The sequence below is a fragment of the Hyaloscypha bicolor genome, assembly GCF_002865645.1.
Source record: "Hyaloscypha bicolor E unplaced genomic scaffold K444scaffold_182, whole genome shotgun sequence".
NCBI lineage: Eukaryota > Fungi > Ascomycota > Leotiomycetes > Helotiales > Hyaloscyphaceae > Hyaloscypha > Hyaloscypha bicolor.
In genome coordinates, this window is record NW_020194684.1 from 2,584,059 (window position 1) to 2,601,200 (window position 17,142).

The 17,142-nt window shown below is 50.0% G+C and overlaps 7 protein-coding genes across 7 annotated transcripts; 4 read left to right on the plus strand and 3 right to left on the minus strand.

Annotated features, from left to right (window-relative positions):
• Window positions 1-348: 348 nt before the first annotated feature.
• On the minus strand, window positions 349-3,423 carry K444DRAFT_636673 (uncharacterized protein; the record flags this gene model as incomplete). Its single annotated transcript, XM_024884030.1, has 2 exons — window positions 349-2,890; window positions 2,975-3,423. The coding sequence occupies 2 exons, from the start codon at window positions 3,421-3,423 to the stop codon at window positions 349-351; spliced, it is 2,991 nt and encodes a 996-aa protein (XP_024728272.1).
• A 455-nt stretch (window positions 3,424-3,878) lies between these two features.
• Window positions 3,879-5,440, minus strand: K444DRAFT_620480 (SUR7 protein-like protein). The gene has a single exon (XM_024881717.1). The coding sequence runs from the start codon at window positions 5,037-5,039 to the stop codon at window positions 4,023-4,025; it is 1,017 nt and encodes a 338-aa protein (XP_024728273.1). The 5' UTR covers window positions 5,040-5,440; the 3' UTR covers window positions 3,879-4,022.
• Window positions 5,441-5,845: 405 nt separating this feature from the next.
• K444DRAFT_636675 (uncharacterized protein) lies at window positions 5,846-7,650 on the plus strand (the record flags this gene model as incomplete). The annotated part of the gene is made up of 7 exons (XM_024884031.1): window positions 5,846-6,427; window positions 6,701-6,734; window positions 6,832-6,891; window positions 6,987-7,084; window positions 7,133-7,151; window positions 7,383-7,494; window positions 7,557-7,650. 7 exons carry the CDS (start codon window positions 5,846-5,848, stop codon window positions 7,648-7,650), a joined length of 999 nt encoding a protein of 332 aa, XP_024728274.1.
• Window positions 7,651-8,758: 1,108 nt separating this feature from the next.
• On the plus strand, window positions 8,759-10,454 carry K444DRAFT_636676 (serine/threonine-protein phosphatase-like protein PP-Z; the record flags this gene model as incomplete). The annotated part of the gene is made up of 2 exons (XM_024884032.1): window positions 8,759-9,880; window positions 9,930-10,454. The coding sequence occupies 2 exons, from the start codon at window positions 8,759-8,761 to the stop codon at window positions 10,452-10,454; spliced, it is 1,647 nt and encodes a 548-aa protein (XP_024728275.1).
• A 1,195-nt stretch (window positions 10,455-11,649) lies between these two features.
• K444DRAFT_543920 (uncharacterized protein) lies at window positions 11,650-12,112 on the plus strand (the record flags this gene model as incomplete). Its single annotated transcript, XM_024876004.1, has 2 exons — window positions 11,650-11,745; window positions 11,945-12,112. Coding segments are annotated over 2 exons (264 nt in total), but the record flags the coding sequence as incomplete, so codon positions are not given.
• An 858-nt stretch (window positions 12,113-12,970) lies between these two features.
• K444DRAFT_647544 (uncharacterized protein) lies at window positions 12,971-14,496 on the plus strand (the record flags this gene model as incomplete). Its single annotated transcript, XM_024885356.1, has 5 exons — window positions 12,971-13,022; window positions 13,128-13,288; window positions 13,351-13,398; window positions 13,448-13,918; window positions 13,996-14,496. 5 exons carry the CDS (start codon window positions 12,971-12,973, stop codon window positions 14,494-14,496), a joined length of 1,233 nt encoding a protein of 410 aa, XP_024728277.1.
• A 66-nt stretch (window positions 14,497-14,562) lies between these two features.
• Window positions 14,563-16,524, minus strand: K444DRAFT_230151 (uncharacterized protein). The gene is made up of 5 exons (XM_024871217.1): window positions 16,274-16,524; window positions 15,841-16,220; window positions 15,655-15,788; window positions 15,007-15,595; window positions 14,563-14,950 (listed from the first exon to the last, which is right to left on the minus strand). Exons 1-5 carry the CDS (start codon window positions 16,386-16,388, stop codon window positions 14,630-14,632), a joined length of 1,539 nt encoding a protein of 512 aa, XP_024728278.1. The 5' UTR covers window positions 16,389-16,524; the 3' UTR covers window positions 14,563-14,629.
• Window positions 16,525-17,142: the final 618 nt, after the last annotated feature.

The window sequence follows — 17,142 nt, forward strand, 5'->3', positions numbered from 1 at the left end:
CATCAATTGGTCAAAGTCGAAAACCCACCAGCTTCTTGAGGTAAGAAGGATGTGGCGGCGTTAATGAGAGCACAACAATAACCCAATGCCGGCTACTAAAGGCCGCCGAACACCAATAACTAACAATCCATCTTGGCGCTGCAGGTCGAGAAACGATCGTGCACTCGGCATACTTGAAATGCTTCCGATGAGATGGGAAGCACTTCGCCCCCGATAAGTATAAAATTACTTTCAACTCGGGAGACTACCAACCGTGACCCGTTATCCTGAATTGTCAAACTGAACATTGCTCGTAGGTTGCAAAAGTAACAGATACCCAAATACGTATGCTTCTTCCAGCACTTACTATCACGAGACTTGCGACTTTGACTTCAAGCTCGTGAAAGTCGTCAAGTGGCATAATATCCGGAACCAATTCCTTCTTCGACTCTGGGGCAGCTGATGAGCTGCAATGTCCACCTTTCCATCCTCTGTACTATAAGGCCCTCCTTTGCCACAAAAGGCGTCTGATGATGTTGGATATTCGTCGCCCAGAGCCTGATTGTTTTGAGCCTCCTGGGCCACCGCGATCGCCCGCAATTCTTTTGCGTCATCCGGAAACTCGGACTCCAAACCCCTCAAGATCTTGTAGACACGCCCATTGATAACTGCGCCATTCAGAAGGAAGATTCGTGTGGCCTTCAGTAATTCGGGCCACTCATAGTCCCGTTTAATTACATTGCGCAAATGGTCACCCTCGGTGCAGGAAAGTCTGGTTGTAAGTGACTCTAGTCTCCCCTGTATGATATCCCAAGCAGAATAGCCACCATAAATCTGGTTAGGACAGGATCCATTGTGCAGGAGTAGTTCAACAATCTTCGAAGATAGTCGATGGTGACCATGCAGGCCATAGTGTTTTTGAACGGCATATCTTCTTAACATAGGCCCGCTTTCCTTCATTCGTACTACGTCAGGTTGAGATTCGATCTTATGTGCGACATAGTGGTAAAGTCCACACCCGATCGCGAGCGCAAGGAAATTGTGCTGAGGGTCTTGGATTGTGTACTCTTTCGTAGCTCCCCAGAAATATGATGGACCATTTGCGCGTTGCATAACTCGGTCAAATTCATCAAGGAGGAGAACCTCGGCTTGCCGTGTTTTCAATTCGGCTCTATAAGCAAGAGATAAAATTTCCTCTGCGTGTTTTCTTGGGCGTTTTTCTGTGGGAAGTAATACAAACTTTAAGAAGAAGACGCAAGACTGCAAAAGAGAACCGTATGGATTGAAATCTGACTCTCGCGTGGGATCAAGAATGCGCGACCATACTTGAGGCAGTTCTAAGAAATCTCGAACTGTTCTGTGCAGATATGATAAAACTCGATCAGGACTGTGCGACCCCCGAGGGTGGTTGGCTTCAATCAAGCCTCCGCATCTTGTCACCAGCCAAATATCGACGAGTTCGACCCTCTCCGCCCATTCAATCTCTGAGATTGGCTGCGTTCGGGACGAAAGAAGGCTGTCAACATTGGGATCTTCGGCGAACGAGAGTTTGAGAGAAGTGAAGTGAACATTTTCAAACTGGGAAGTTGCGAAAATCTGGAAGATGCGGGACGACTGTTCCAGGTAGACTGGCTGAAGGCGGCCTAGAATATGACTAAATAAGTCTTCAAGTGACGGCGGTAAGAGTCGAAGTCTCCTTTGGAGATCGGAGACATGATCCGAATTCCGAAGCCCACGAAGTAATGAGATTACTACAAGTTTGACCCAAAGGAAGATTCCATCCGCTTTGTCAATGATTTCTAGTGATAGTTTCGGCGCTTCTTGCGGCTCTGTATTGTGAAGCTCCCGCATTAGGTCGTTGGCTCCGAGCTCGTCATCCACATATTGCTTGATGTCATTAAAATTGAGATCCTGGAGACGGAGTGTCGGACGCGATCTGAACGCTTTGACAAATTCGTAAATGGGTCTACTCGACAGGCATAATTTGACATTCGGAAGCTTTGATATATTTGTAAAAAGGTTAATGATGTCGAAAGGATCGCCATCGTATTCGTCAAGACCGTCAATAAACAGACAAAATCTCGAGTCGTCACTGGCTTGTTGGAACAGATGCTCGAAGGCTTTGATCAACCTTGGTAAGGTCCAAGACTCGGGTTCCAGAATAAGCCTGGTTGGATGTCCTCGATGTGCAGCCCATTCATCAGGAAAAACCACCCGGATCAAGTTTCTCGCTTGCCTAAGAATGTCGAAAAGCAACGCACGAAGAAGGCCTTGGTAAGACCGCTGATCAACTGTGCCACTGTTCCAGAAGAAGTGCGTCGCCCTTATAAGCCGTTTCGGCTGGGACCATTTGTTAAGTAAACTGGCAGTCCGAGAATTATCGCAAATGAATCTCATTAGAGTTGACTTTCCCGAAGCTGGTTTCCCATTGATCCAGTATATCCCCGTGCCCCCAGAAAGCCATTGAGGGAAATCAGACCATCCCGAGTGTTGTGGAGGTGGAAGGAAGATCCATTCGAAAGTCTTTCGATGTGCTGGCTCGATCTCATCAAACCTGTTCTCCATCGTTGGGAAACGGAGACTTGCTAGTAGAAAGGATTCGATCTCCGCGTCTTCACGTTTCTGGCCGAGATCTTCAGTGCCTTCTGGCGGCCCTTGTAAATTTTCAAAGGGCTGATTTCCTCGCCCTGAATATATGGTAGCAAGTATAGTTTTTCGTGTCCGTTCATGTTCCCTTGTAATAAGTTCATTGGTATGGTCTTGACCGTGACTTAGGCGCTCAATATTGACTTCAAGATCCTCCCGTAGCTGACTCTGGTCATCCTCTAGTCTGTCTACCAAGTGTCGAGCAACTTTGTCCAAGTTCCGGAAGCCTTCCGTTTGTTTGATCGCTTGCATGTCGAGGGTGTCTCTGTAGGGCGGCTACTGTTAGTAATTTTGCTATCGATTTTCTTTGCAATAGAGTGAATGCACGCAAGCGTTCAAAAGAGCATACCTCATCGAAACCAGTATACGAAGATTCAATTCATCGCGAACATACTGCAAGCGCTGTGCAATGGCATCCACTTCATCCTTTTTCAACAGACCTTTCAAAGCCTGTCGGACGCTTTTCCATCGCCGATTTGAGGTTCCTTGAACTTTCAGCTTGTCCAGAACTTCGATCAGCTCTCCTGCAACGCCAGAGCATTGCTCGCTCAGCTTGTGCAGAGCTACATCTGGGGTCGTCAGGGTCGTCAGGTTGGGGTTGTGCGAAGGTGTGGATTTCTGCAGACGCTCATTGAGGTCCTGTAGATCTTTCGCAATGACTTCAAGCTCAGCGTTTCCTACCGATGCTCCATCGGTGGACTTGTAGAGCTCATTGCCTTTGGCAACAAGTCTGGCGGAGAAATCGAGGAATTGAACGACATTGCCTGCCAACGACAAGGCTGTGAGCGGGTCAAGCATCTTCACGTTGCACGGCTTCGAGATGGCGCTTATGAGGCATATACAAGCATAAAAGATGTGAACTGATGCGAAAAGCAGACATGCAGCACTTGCAGTGAAGTGTGAAGCATAATGAGAGAAAAGTTGCCGTTGGAAGGAAAAGAATCGCGGTGCGAGAGGACTGCGTTGTCTCGGCTCAGCCTCGATGCAGGCTCGACCAATTAGGGTGGTGCAGAGGCCGCCCAACCATACAAGGCAGTGCGGTAGGCTGACTTGAACCTGCAAAATTTAAAACTACTTAGAAGATGTGTTTATATCTTGAAGTAATAGTTTCTGCATGATATGCTTGAAGGGGGAAAATGGAAGGAAAGCACGCGAGTTGATTGCGGAAAGTCTTCACTTGAAGGTGTAGTGAGCTGAAACGAAAAACATGATTGGAACAGTGATGCAGAATGCATGGGTATCATTCTATGTCCATATGACCATGGGGCGGTGTCTAGCTATCGAATACAAACAACATCCCTCATCATCCCTTCCTCTCCTTACTCTATGAAATGACCCCAACGCCAGCAATGCACGCTAATATCAGACTCTTCTCATCCATCCCTTTCCGCATCATTTCAGATCGCAGCGTGAGCATACGGCTCATAGGCACCGTCTCCCCTGATGGGCTTGTTGTGGTTATGCGGGGGGGCATAAACACCCTGTTGCTGGCCAGCGTAGGGGTGGAAATGATCGGCCGGCTCTCCAACACGCTGGTAGTGGCCAGTTGGGATGAGCTTCTCGCTGTCACCGGCACGACTCTTGCGGTTGGAGCGCTTGTGGTGGTCGGCAGCGCAACAGCACATGCTGAACATCCAGAAGAGGCCACCACCGATGCTGAATGCGGCTGCTAACCAGGTGGTGGCGAGGAACGAGGTGTTGATGGAGGAGTGGACACCGTAGGCTTTGGCAACAGAGTCGATGGCGCCGACGACGATAGAGGATTGCACGGTTGCCATGATGGAGGCGGCAATGATGGCTACGGTGGAGATACCGGAGATCAGAAAGGTACAGCAGGAGCCGACGCGTGAGCAGAAACCGAAGAGGCCTACGATGAGCTCCGCGACGCAGGTTACGAACGCGATGATGTAGACGACCTCGGTCCATTTAGAGACGACGGTGAATGTGTGTAATGAGGTAGTCAACTCTTTGGGAAGAGTGACGGTCACACCGGCTGTGGAAGATGCAATCTTCTCAATGGCAGTGGTGTTCAAGGCGGAGGAAGCCCAGTCGAACTTGGCCTTGGTGCAGGTCGTGTTGGTTCCACTCTGGTAGCAGTAGTTGAACAACGAGACCTTGTAGCTTTCTGCGAGACCAAGATCCGCGGCGGTGATGTTGTTGCCAGCAGTCACAGAAGAAGCGGCGTTTTCAAGAGCGGCACTGGTGAGATGGTCGAGGCCTGTGAACCTCTTGGTGATGAGGTTCTCGAGGTTTGCGAGGGAATTCGAGGAGATGGAGAGGTTCTTGGTGTTGACTTCGAACATGTCGAGGTTATGGTTCGTTACTCCAGCCAGCATGACGATGAGGATGCATATCAACGAGCAGATAGTCAGTCCGAATGGCAGGGCCACGCAAACAAATCTTCCGACACCCATCTTGACGGTTTATGTTTTAACGACTGTGGTGTGTGTAGGAGCGAATGTGTCAATCTGGTGGTAGGAAAGACGCAAGTTGAGGGTGAGCGAACGATGATGTTGGTGTTGGTGGAGGGAAGTGGAAAAGCAGCAGGTTTCAGTCTTTAATACGGAGTATCCGTGGGCGCAGTCAGCAAAGCGCAATCAGCTTCGTCAGGGGCATGCCGCAGACTGCTGCAGTGCGGTGCAGCCACGCCAGCCGTGCAGGGGGCCGACGGCTTACGTCAAATTAGAGATGCGCACCTTCGGGGCAAACAAGTGGAATTCTGGGCAGTTCAGAGGGGCACAAAGGATGCAATGGTTGAGAAAATGTGCTGCTATCTAACAATTGATGCTGCATCGTTCTGCTCCCTGCTGTTTCGTGAAGTATCATTGTTGTTGTTGCCGTTGTTGCTGTTGTTGTTGGGGTCCTGGTTGCCACAGGAATCATCGTCGCTCCGCAGAATGAGGATCGTCGAAAAGCTCAAACGAGCAAACGGCTTACGGCATGGCGTGGCGCAGTCCCTGCAGTTCCGTTCGTCGGCCGGTGGTTGGCTGGGTTGGCCCCGGCAACGACCCTCAGGACCCACCCATGCCTATTTTTACACGTTATCTGCCCGAATCCGCGATGATGATTCGGCCCCACTATTTTCGCCGCTGTGAGTCGTGGATGTCTTTCAATGTGTCTTGAAGTGTCAAACCACACTCCACAGGTACGAACACTGCACAGACTCCTGGCTTTATCAACACAAATATGGTTTCTCTCTAGACTCTACCCAATATCTCAAATGCCACCAAAACCTCGTATAACATCCTCAAACTCCCCGGAATACCGCCATCGTCTCGCGGACATCAGTTCCCGAGCATGCCTCTCCGACCCCCTGAACGTGCTCTTCCAACGCGATAATGTCGGCTCTTCAGCCCAAGTCACACTTGAAAACATCTACAAATCTAGCCTCCACCGCATCGAAGCGAAAGTCGGGCTCGGTTCCCTAGTCGTCGAAGCTGATCAGTTCGCCGCTGTCGCGTGCTGGGAACCTCCAGGAGTAGTTTGTCGTAATCATGATATTGAAGAACTTGAAGAACTAGCAAAGGAGAGACCCATTTATGCTGCTTTTATTCGGGATATTGAAGCTGCGGAGAATGAGTGTTTGGGAGAGGGTCAGAAGTGCTGGCAGCTTAGTTTGATGGCGAGGGATCCGCTGAGAACGAGTAAGGGGGCGGTGAGGGCCATTATTGAACCATTTGTAGAGAGGTCGAAGGCGGAGAGGGTGCCGATTTGGTGCGTTGCGGGCAATGAGAGGGCGAGGGATGTGTATGCTTATTTTGGTTTTGAGGTTGTGAAAGTGATTTATTTGGGGGAGGAGAAGGTGAAGACTTGGTGTATGGTGTATAATTGGCCGGTTGAATGACGGGTCTGGGGGTCGGGATGGAGCGAAATTGGCTTCCGTGGAATGGGATGCTTCTGGATGCCTCAAACCGCCCATTAAGGTACCGCAAGCTCCATTCGCTCGCACCAGGACCGGCTGCTAAACCCGGTATCTGCTCACGGCAAAATGCGCAACGGCTGTCACTGAAATACTGATGTGCTTAACCGTGCCGGCTTGTCGAATATGTGGTCCATCACCACTACTCCAGTGCAGGGCTGGAAGAAACGCCGCGGGAAGACACGGCCCGGTATGTGGGGTCGAAGTTTCAGGTCGTGCAAAGTTTTTATACCTCTTCCCTTAAAGGTTGAACCTCATGTGATCAGGACCTAGACACGTGATTATAGAAAACTTCAAAGTTCCTTTTGGAAGATCAGAGGCAAATGATACATTTGTCTTACACTCTAGTAAGTTTCTGCCTCTAGGTGATAAAAACTCTCTGATTGGCGGCTTTGAGAATCCGATTCGGGTTCCGGTGGAAAGCTTAGCTGAACCTGACCAGCCTTGCCAGCAGTGGCTGTGGATCTGAGAGAATACGGAAGCTCAGAGGTCCGGATTCTTCAAAGCATTAATTCGTTGCACGACGTGAGAGAAGGCTCAGTACGTGACCTTCACACAGGATGTTCATGGATGCCTCGCAGCATGCAGTCTGCCGCAAGCAAACATCGTATGTTACTTTCTAGCCAGGCCCCCTATCTGACGCCAAATGGCTAGAGTGGCATAGAAGCCCCAATGGTCAGAGACTCAAATTTGTGACGACGCTCGAGGAGTTGAGGGATGCGTGTTGCACGGAATGGACCATACGTGGTTGAGAAAGAGTGGCTCAGCTATGTTCAACGGTATCACCGCCAAGGGAGCATCATAGCTCGTCCGCAGTCCTAACTTGACGGACTGGAAGTTTTTGCCATCAGAAACCCCTCGCCAAAGGTCTCACTTGTTGTGGCGCTCTGTCTGCAAAAGGGCTCAGAGCTTGGCAATACTATGGCCGCTGGAGCCCATGTGGAGGAAAGGTATGTTGCTGTCGAGGTAAATACAGAGTTACGCTGCAAAGTCTTTTTGAATTGTTAAGCAGAAGAAATATAGCTGAAATCACACCCTCTGCCAGCTCGGGTTCTTCGCTTTCTTGGCGTGACGTCGGCATGGACGTTGACTTCGTTAAGGGGTAGTTCGGTCCCGGACAAAAGAAAAAATCGGAGAAAAATGATAATGTTGCTGCTTATTTTGGAATGGAAATCGAGATCTCATTCGACCTTTGGGTCGTTTTGAGTTTCTTTTACAAACAAGAGTGAAAGATGGAGATGAAGTCAGAAGAGGCCCCCTGTCCTCGCGTCTGAACACTACAGTAGCGCCAAAGACAACCGGCCATTCTGGCACCCATCAATCTTCCGGTAACTTCCAACTTCAAGATCCATCGTCAAGTCACCCTTCAGCCTCGACTCGCCGATCACCCCAATCCATGAGAGAACACCAAACGAGGCTCTGATAACGACTCTCTTTTCAATTGTTCTCACGACTGCCGAACCCGACTCCGGCCTCAATCATTCGGCCATCGTGCATGCGACCAGGTCACTCGTCTTCCACCAAACCCCACAATTTCACCAGGCACAGCCTTACACAACCCGAAAAAAACCGCGGCGACATCGAAACATCCCCTTCGAGCCTGTGGTCTCGTGCGCGATTAGCTGAAATACCTCATGCCGACATAGATTCTTCCCTGGCTGCTTCTCAAGTCCGCCTCACTCAAAAGGTTCGTTCTGTGCCGCACACATGACCAGAGCTTTCCTCTTCAAGCCGGGCTACTCGGCGACCCCCTCCTTCCGCAGCCTCAAAAGAAAGCTTGCGCTCCCCAGCCTTCTCTCTGCACACTCAAGTCTCTTAGGTCGCGTTTCTTCTATCAATATTTGCTGACGAGAGTTGTGACTCAGTATCCAGTCGATCGATACCCGCGAGCCCGACCAGTGAGTGGTTCAGTAAACAACTTGGTACCTAACGACCTGCAAAGCGACTGCATCTTCCAGTCTTTCTTTGGAAATTCAGCCTTGCCTGAAAGTATCTTGAGTGTGCGATATTCACGTCGACCACTTTGCCACACTGTCCGGACCTACATCATATCTCCGAGACCTCTCCGTTCATAAGTCCATTCCCAGGCAAACACAAAGCCTGCGGCCCCTCCACCGTCGACGCCGACAGGATATATTATATGCTTCTGCCGATAACTTGAGGATCAACACGTAACGGCCTTCACGAGTTTCTTACAAACGAACAAAAAGCAAGATGGGAAACCAACCCTCCAAAGGCTCGGGAACGTCCACCCCAAAGGGCGGTGCATCACAGACCTCATTGAATAAGGATATGGACAATCTCCAGTCTTATCCGTCGTTCAGTAAAGCAGATACCAAGGAATCCATCCGGTCATTCCGAGGGCTGAGGTCTAAGATACCGGGCGGTGGTAAAACGGACAGTCCGCGCAACTCTACATCAGGATTAAGCAATGGCGAAGCACTTGTGGATAAATCTGACGCTGGGTCTTTCCGTTCTGGGAAGGGTGGTCGCTCAGCGATTTCCAAGACAAATTCCCCAGATTCGCCAGTTTCCGGACCGACGTCGCCCTCGCAGGAGGATGGCGATGATGCGACTTCACCTCTCGATGAACCGAAACCACCTCCATCTCCCATCCAGTCTGCCTCCATGCGAGCAGGGCATCATGACGTGGATGCTGCGCAACGAAGCGGTGAAGTTGACCACGTCTCTGATCAGCCACCCTCCGGAGGAACGAACCCACATGCACATCTTCAACGCCCTGGCCAGTCGATTCTAGTCAAAAGAGCGAATACAATAAATCCCATTCAACAAGATGCACTCCTCACAGCGCCGTCAGCTGGGGACGAAGGTGGCACGCCTGGCTCACTTACAATGGCAATGGGAGAATTGAAGGATTCGGATATTGACGACTACATCAAACGGCTTCTGGATGCTGGATATGCTGGGAAAAGTACAAAGGGGGTTTGTCTGAGAAACGCGGAGATCAATTCTATCTGTTCTCGGGTGAGGGAGATATTCCTTGATCAACCACCCCTTATTGAGCTGGAAGCGCCAGTCAAGATCGTGGGTGATATTCACGGGCAATACTCCGACCTTATCCGAATGTTCGAAATGTGCGGATTCCCACCAAGTTCGAATTTTCTCTTCCTAGGCGATTACGTGGATCGAGGAAAACATTCTTTGGAGACTATCCTCCTTCTTATGTGCTACAAGATCAAGTATCCAGAGAACTTTTTCTTGCTGAGAGGAAATCACGAATGTGCGAATGTGACGAGGGTGTATGGATTTTATGATGAATGCAAGAGGAGGTGCAACGTCAAGGTTTGGAAGACATTTGTTGATAGCTTCAATTGTGTAAGTTTGTTCCAGTACTTGCCACACTTCAAGGCTGACTTTATACTAGCTACCAATTGCTGCGATCGTTGCTGGAAAGATTTTCTGCGTTCACGGAGGCTTATCCCCAGCTCTCAGCCACATGGACGATATCAGACATATTGCGCGACCAACAGACGTCCCGGACTTCGGGCTGTTGAACGATTTGTTATGGGCAGATCCTGCAGATCAAGAAAAGGACTGGGAATCCAGTGAACGGGGGGTCAGTTACTCATTCGGGAAAAAGGTCATAACGGAGTTTCTGGCAAGACACGATTTCGATTTGGTTTGTCGGGCACATATGGTTGTTGAGGATGGTTACGAGTTTTTCGAAGACAGAATCCTGGTGACAGTGTTCTCTGCGCCAAACTACTGTGGGGAATTCGACAATTATGGTGCAGTTATGAGTGTTTCGACCGAGCTTCTCTGCAGCTTTGAGCTCCTGAAACCTCTCGACTCGAGTGCTTTAAAGAGCCAGATGAAGAAGAGCCGAAACAAACGCAACAGCATGGTCAACAGTCCTCCACCAGCTGGCGTCTTCCCTCAGAGCGTATGATTTCGACCTGGGATCAGAGATACAGAAAAGGAACAAGGAGGTTCAGCATCCACACTTGCATTGGCCCCCGCGGCCTCGGATCTCGGTGCATATAGAAGATTACAACAAGTGCCAGAAGAGGCATACGCGATGATTTTGGCACAAGCCAATTCCGAAGTCCCTTTCCACAGCTCGCCGCTCCGTTTCGCGAGGGTTTGCTTCGGGGAGATGATTCCAAACATGAGACGATAGTTGGGAAGGAGCGACAGTTGCGGGACATCAATTTCGTGCCGGCGTCAGTGGTCTCCCTTGCTGTTCGCGATACGAATTGTGGTCCCTGGCGTTTTCAACTTGTTTACTGGGCATTACACCCTCCTAATCACTTATCTAAGCCCTAGGCTAGGGGCATGGGATGATAAAACGAGCTTTGCTGATCTAGTGAGGCAAGAGAGCATGATAAGTGGCCGAGGGTAGCTATGTGTATTTGTATTGCTAGCATTGATGAGGGAGGGAACTGAACTGATGGAACTTGCTTAGATGAAGTGAGAGGGCGTGAGTGAGGAATCGAATGATTTAAACCATTGCTACATATATTTCTCTTGCCTTCTTCCTTGTAAAGTGAAAATTAATCCCAGCCAGATGAGGAGGGGGAAGGGGGGACTACTGGTAACCCTTTCGGGGTGGGTAGAAAAAGCGGCACTAAAATCTCAATGTTTCAAGTCAACTTGGGACGTTGCAGAGAAACTGCCTCCAAATATTCCCTTAACCTGTAGTAGAATTAAATCCTCTCTCCTCGGCTATCTCAGAAATCCAGAAGGATACTATTCGTGCCTCTCTAAGTATAGTCAAATATACGGTTTCGACTTCGGACATTGACAATCGGTGCTGCTTGTTTTTTGTCCATCACGAGACCCCCACGCCCTCCCGAAGATCCCAGCCTAAAAATCTCACCGCCTGACCTTCCTGTAAAATTTCTGCCTCTCCTCCCCTCCACCTTTTCCCACGAAAGCAACACAACGCATCCACAAAGCCAAATTCAAACCCAAAAGGGAGGAATAGAGAGCCAAGATGCCAGTGTCGAAGAAGGCAAAGGTTCTGTTCTTCCTCCCCTCATCCCCCCAGCCTTCTCTTCGCAAAGAAAGGTGGAGAGTGTGCTCTCGGGATGGAAAGGTCAGGGGATGGTGTCGAAGGATGAGGGCTGATTGGAAGAGAATAGATCCAGCGCGAACACCGCAAGGGCGACAAAGAGGGGACCCGCGCGCCGGTCAAGGCGAATGGACTTCCGGTCAAGGCGCCGAAGCCTACGAGCATTGTATGTTTTTGAGACCTCCTTCCGGGCGTATCTCAACATACATCCCTCCTATCCTATCCTATACAAACATCACACAATTCTTCGTCTGGAGAAGGCGCTTAAGGGTGAGGGGAAGCAGAGGGGAGGGAGCAAGGAGGAAGAAGGGCAAGGGGAGAGAGCGAGATAGGAGAGGGCTAATCTCGTGTGTGTCGCGCAATAGTGCGCCAACTGCCGCAAGGAGCTCGTGAATACCAACCTCAAGCAGCTGGAGACCCACGCGGAGACGCATGATCAGAAGGTGTGGACGAAGGAGAAGTGTTGGCCGGATATCTTCAAGGGCGTTTCTACACCGGCGGCTGCGGAGGGGAAGAGTGAGGTTAAGGCTTGAGTGTCAAGAATGGGATGCGAGAGGTGGGGATGGAGGAGTAGGGAGAGGGAGGGGACATAGGGCTGGGAGTGAGACTACGGTTTCTCTCGTGGGGTAGAATGGGACGGTAATGAATACACGACTTGAATGCAGGGAGTGCTATATTTTGGGATATTGTGAGGTCTTGAAAGAGGGGCTGAGGTGTTGACATTGTGGGCTGGGAGAAGCCTCTGCTACTGGGGATATTGCTTCAAAGCTACGATCTTGCCCAACATACAGTCAAAGCGCTTGCTCGGGCAAGTTCTCGACTTGGCTTGCCGAGAAAGAAGTCTCTTTCTTTGCAGCGAGGTTTGCAATCTAGTCCAAGCATCAGCAGGGTTATAGCTAACGCAGCTTGTGACGTTGGATCTTGGCAGCGTGTCACGTGCATAACCAGATTTCTTCCCCTCTGCTCTTGAACCTCCCTCACAGAATATAGCATCGAGACAAGCCACACATTGCATCGCCGAATTCTATCAAAACCCTGCCGCAAGGTCAGAAAAAGTGCGGAGTAGGCTGTTGGACATCAATCAGCACATCCCTGTCCTGTATCTTCCCCGCATTTCCCAGACCCCAGCTCAAGTGAGAGGATTGCGGTCCACCGTCCACCATTCACACATTCGCATGCCGAATTCAGTGTCTGTTTCATCTATATGTACTTCTAGGATACGTGTCATTTTCAGCCAGATGCACGTCCATTTGCTGGATGTTAGGCTGTCTGGATATTCCCGTAAAAGTCGCGTCCCAACCTGTCGTCGTGAAGTATATTAATCTCAAGATTTCTGTTGCAATGTGTTTATCAATCCAACCTTTTCAATCAGCTATAGAATGCTCTGAAGTATGACAGCGCCCCGTCGCAGATTTTTTGTGCTGGTAGCCTGCTTCATCTTCGGTCTGATTGCACTTGTCAATTTCGTCCATGGCGTCTCTGGTTTCATAGATTCGTTGAGGTATCGGAAAATTCTTGGGTTATTATTAAAATATTATTCTTCCAAAGAGACGCTGAGAAATCTCTCCTTGACAGAGGAGCAATGCAGAGCTACGTTTCCAGGGTTAATGATGGAGCTTGATGATGCGGTGGCTCGAGGTCCATTTAAGTTGGAGAAGGAACCAGATGACTATACTGGAATGGTGCAGCTGAGAATCAAAGATGGAAAAGTGAGCTCAGAGTTCTGTTATCTTCGGAATATTGGAGCCGATTGCTGACTATAATCCTTCAGATGTACATTATAACTGCAGAACACCGACCAAATCGAGACATGGGCTTCGTACGACGCCCCTCCTCCTCCCTTCCACCCAATTCTAACATCTTCATAGGAGCGCAACGCAGTCCTCTACCAACTCCACCGCGCCCTTATCACCTCACCCACACCCCTCCCAAACACAATCATCACCCTCTCCATCCTTGACACACCCCACACCAACGCCCTCTCTTTCGCGCGCTCCAATGACCCCCAGATCCCTTCCCTTTACTGGTTAATGCCCCACTTCTCCTTCTGGGCGTGGCCCCTCCCATTCATCGGCACTCTTGACTCCGCCCTTGCTCGAATATCAGCCGTCGAAACATCCACTCCCTGGTCCAAGAAAATAGATAAGGTTGTATGGAGAGGAACAGCATGGTTCAATTCAGTGGGCAATACGAATCTGAGACCGAAGTTGCTACAGGTGACAAAGGGGAAGGAGTGGGCAGACGTCGAGGATTTGAAGTGGTTTAATAATGCAGAGAAAGCGAGGAATTCTCTCCTCATCAAAGACTTTTGCAAATACAAATATATTATTTATACCGAGGTACTTCAAATCCCCTTCCTCCATCTCATCCAGTCCCAATCTCTAAAGAGAATGGAGGCTGACGGAAGAGAATATAGGGGATAACATACTCCGGCCGCCTCCCCTTCCACCAATCCTGCCGCTCCATAATCCTCACGCCACCCCTCACCTATCTAATGCACACAACGCACCTCCTGCGTCCCTTATTCTCCAGTACTCTCACTCTCCCCAGTTCGCCCCATTCCCTTCCCTTCACTCAACAACCAGTTCCCAACTCCCGCTGGCCCAAATCCTATCCCCCCTCCCAAGCAAACATCGTCTTCATTTCCCCCGACTGGTCAGACCTCGAAGCGACCATCACCTGGCTTCGCAGCAACTCTGCTATAGCTGAAGGCATCGCGGAGAAGCAGAGAGAGGTGGTCAAGAAAGGGTATTTGAGTGAGGCGAGCGAGGTATGTTATTGGAGGAGTCTTGTGAGGGGATGGAGTAGTGTGGCGAGGGTTGATGAGGAGGAGTGGGGGAGTTGGGATGATGAGGGGAGGGATGTTAGGGGGGTGAGGTGGGAGGAGTTTAGTTTGACGCAGAAGTCTTGGGACTGAGTTGAATTGAAGTAAAGTGAAAGCTATTTTATGGTATTGAATGATTATCCTTCCTGCATTTTTCAAGCGAGTGGGGCTGCTGAACCCCTGACTCCAGATCCTGAATTCCAAAGACATTGACAGTTGAGGAAGACTATAATACGGGATCGTAAGATTCTGGGTTTTGTTCTCGCCATGCTTGCACTCGAGCCTGGTGCTGTGGGTGGATGGTGCTATATCGCGGTGGCAGGTCCTCTGCGTCCATATGTTCGTCATCGAAGTGCTGTTCGTCCACCGTTTTCCTTCCTATTAAGTCCCCCACGCCGTTGTGTTCTTCATACCTATTTTCCTCCCTCTCTTTCCCTTTGGCTATCGATGGATCGATATCAACAGCTGGCTCATCGTAGACTTCTCCATGGTCCGCGAATTTCTGCTCGTTTCCCGGATCGTTGACAATCACTAGATAAAGGACCCCCTATTTCCGTTAGCAACAACCCTAAAGCCATATCATAGCGGCATGGCAGTACGTACCGTCTGTATCTTCGCATCCCAAACATCTCTCTCTTGTCCCGCATCGCCCTCATCTCCCTCATCCCTCCTCATCCGCTCCATTATTCCCTTTGCCGAAGCAGGCGACTTCCCAACCTTCGTAACACCAAACGCACCTTCGACGGAGCTAACGCCACTTGACTTAGACGTTGGACGCGCGCGCTGGAATCTGTGGTTCTGCCGTTTGCGCGAGTCATTCTTGCTTTCACGGTTGCTGGAAATGCTCGAGATGAGAGAGAAGAGGGGGAGATTGTTGGATGGACTGGTGGGTTGGATGTGCGCTCTTCGGTCACTGTAGTCGGAGATGAAGTTGCTCATTTTCTGTAACTTATTGGAACGTCTTGGTTGTGGCTGTTTCGTTTTGTTAAGGTTAAATGTTGTGTGTCCGTAATCCATGCCGCCGAACGTCAAGTCTTGCATGTTCAGTTCGGACCTGCCGGGATGCGAGGAGTCGAGCACGTTGATGGTGAGAACTGGTGATAGGTCATTGGGGTTTGATGTTATGACCATAGCGAAGAGGCCTCGGGGAGTGAACAGTGAGAGGTTTGATTGGTCGAGGAAAGTGTCGAGTCTGTGGGAGAGTATCAGCTATTCCAGTAATGTGATGCATGAAGTGAGTTGGTAACTTACTCCCGATATCTTTGTGCATCTTTTGCTAGCCGCACTGCGCTGGGGATGGCAGTTGAAAGCTCCGTCGTCTTGTCTCGCCAACCGACCCCAGATTGGAGAGCGGTGACATTCACGGCTTCGATATCGGGGTAGAACTACACATACGAGTCAGTTTGTTCACCAAAAGATAGATATAAGATCACGAACTTGGAGAGATTCATTGAAAGAATCCAGGAATTTTAGAAATGATTCCTGAGAGATACCACAATCCATTAGAACAGGCGAATAGGTTCGAACCCAGCCAGGTCCGTCGGGTCCAGGAGCATTCTGAGAGATGATGATCAGACATGGTAAGCGACCTTGGGTCGTGTGTCGTACACCGTCTGATTGATTGTACCTCCCGCTGCCAGATCTGTTGGTGATTGCCGTCAAGTTAGAAGAATAAGGCGCGGGAAGTGAGTCGTCCTTTGATAGTTCATCCAAGACTTTGCTGGACAGGGCATTTTGGAAGTCGGCGTAATTTTGAAGTTCATGGAATGCTTCTTCTTCCCGTCTCCGTTCGATCTCTGGTGATGTGATACCAGTTTCTTGGGGCAAAGGTCAACGCTTATCTAGGCTTTGGAGATAGAAGGCCACCTACCAAAGCCGGAGTTTTGGCCATGAGAGTCGATTCCCGCATTTCTTGCTGCCTGCCTTTCTTGGTACTTGTCTATCGCAAGACTGACGCCGACCGCGAGAAGTCCAATGATAGGCATCGCGGTTCAATTGTAATTCTGGGATCACACTGTAATGGCGGCAGTGCGGTCTTTCAGGTAAATAGGGTATCAAGGCTGAGTGAGACTCGCTATATTACAAGACGTGGCCGTATGGCAAATTCTATGTCATTCTAGTAGACGAGATGGCGACGACGAGAGGCACCAGAGACTGTTGAAAGGAATGCGTCTCATACCCAAGAATCCCGGCCAATTTCAGTGTGTGCTTGCGAGGTCCTTCATCGAGATCCGACGCCACGGAGGAGAGTATCTGTTCATCCGGCCGCCAAGATCCGCTGCATCAAGACCTTAAAGGGAGGCATCATGGACAAATCTAGCCTCCAGTGCGCAACAGAAGGCAATAAAAGCGGTCGTTCAATATCTGCGTTGAGTAATTCGTGCCTCGGAGTGTGTGGGACGATTGTTGCGCCGTTGAAGCCTTGACAGGTGACGCCCGAGTTGCCAAGGGATGGCCAAGGGCGAGGCGGCCGGGAACTAACCTGGAATGGGCTTGCTTGGAGCAGCCCCATGGAAGTTCTCGCGCCATGGCGTCTTAGACATGCAGAGGTCAGGCTGACCAAGGTGGTCTACATAAGGAAGTGGTGATGTTGCGGAAACGAACTGAGCTGCGATTGGAGAGCTCCGAGCATACCTTGTTAGGCCTAGCGTTGGGCGAGTCTGACTGGGAGTTTCCCAATGCGCTCTTTCGCACTCGATTTTAGCATATTGGGAGACTGATTGGTAGATATATGAGAAG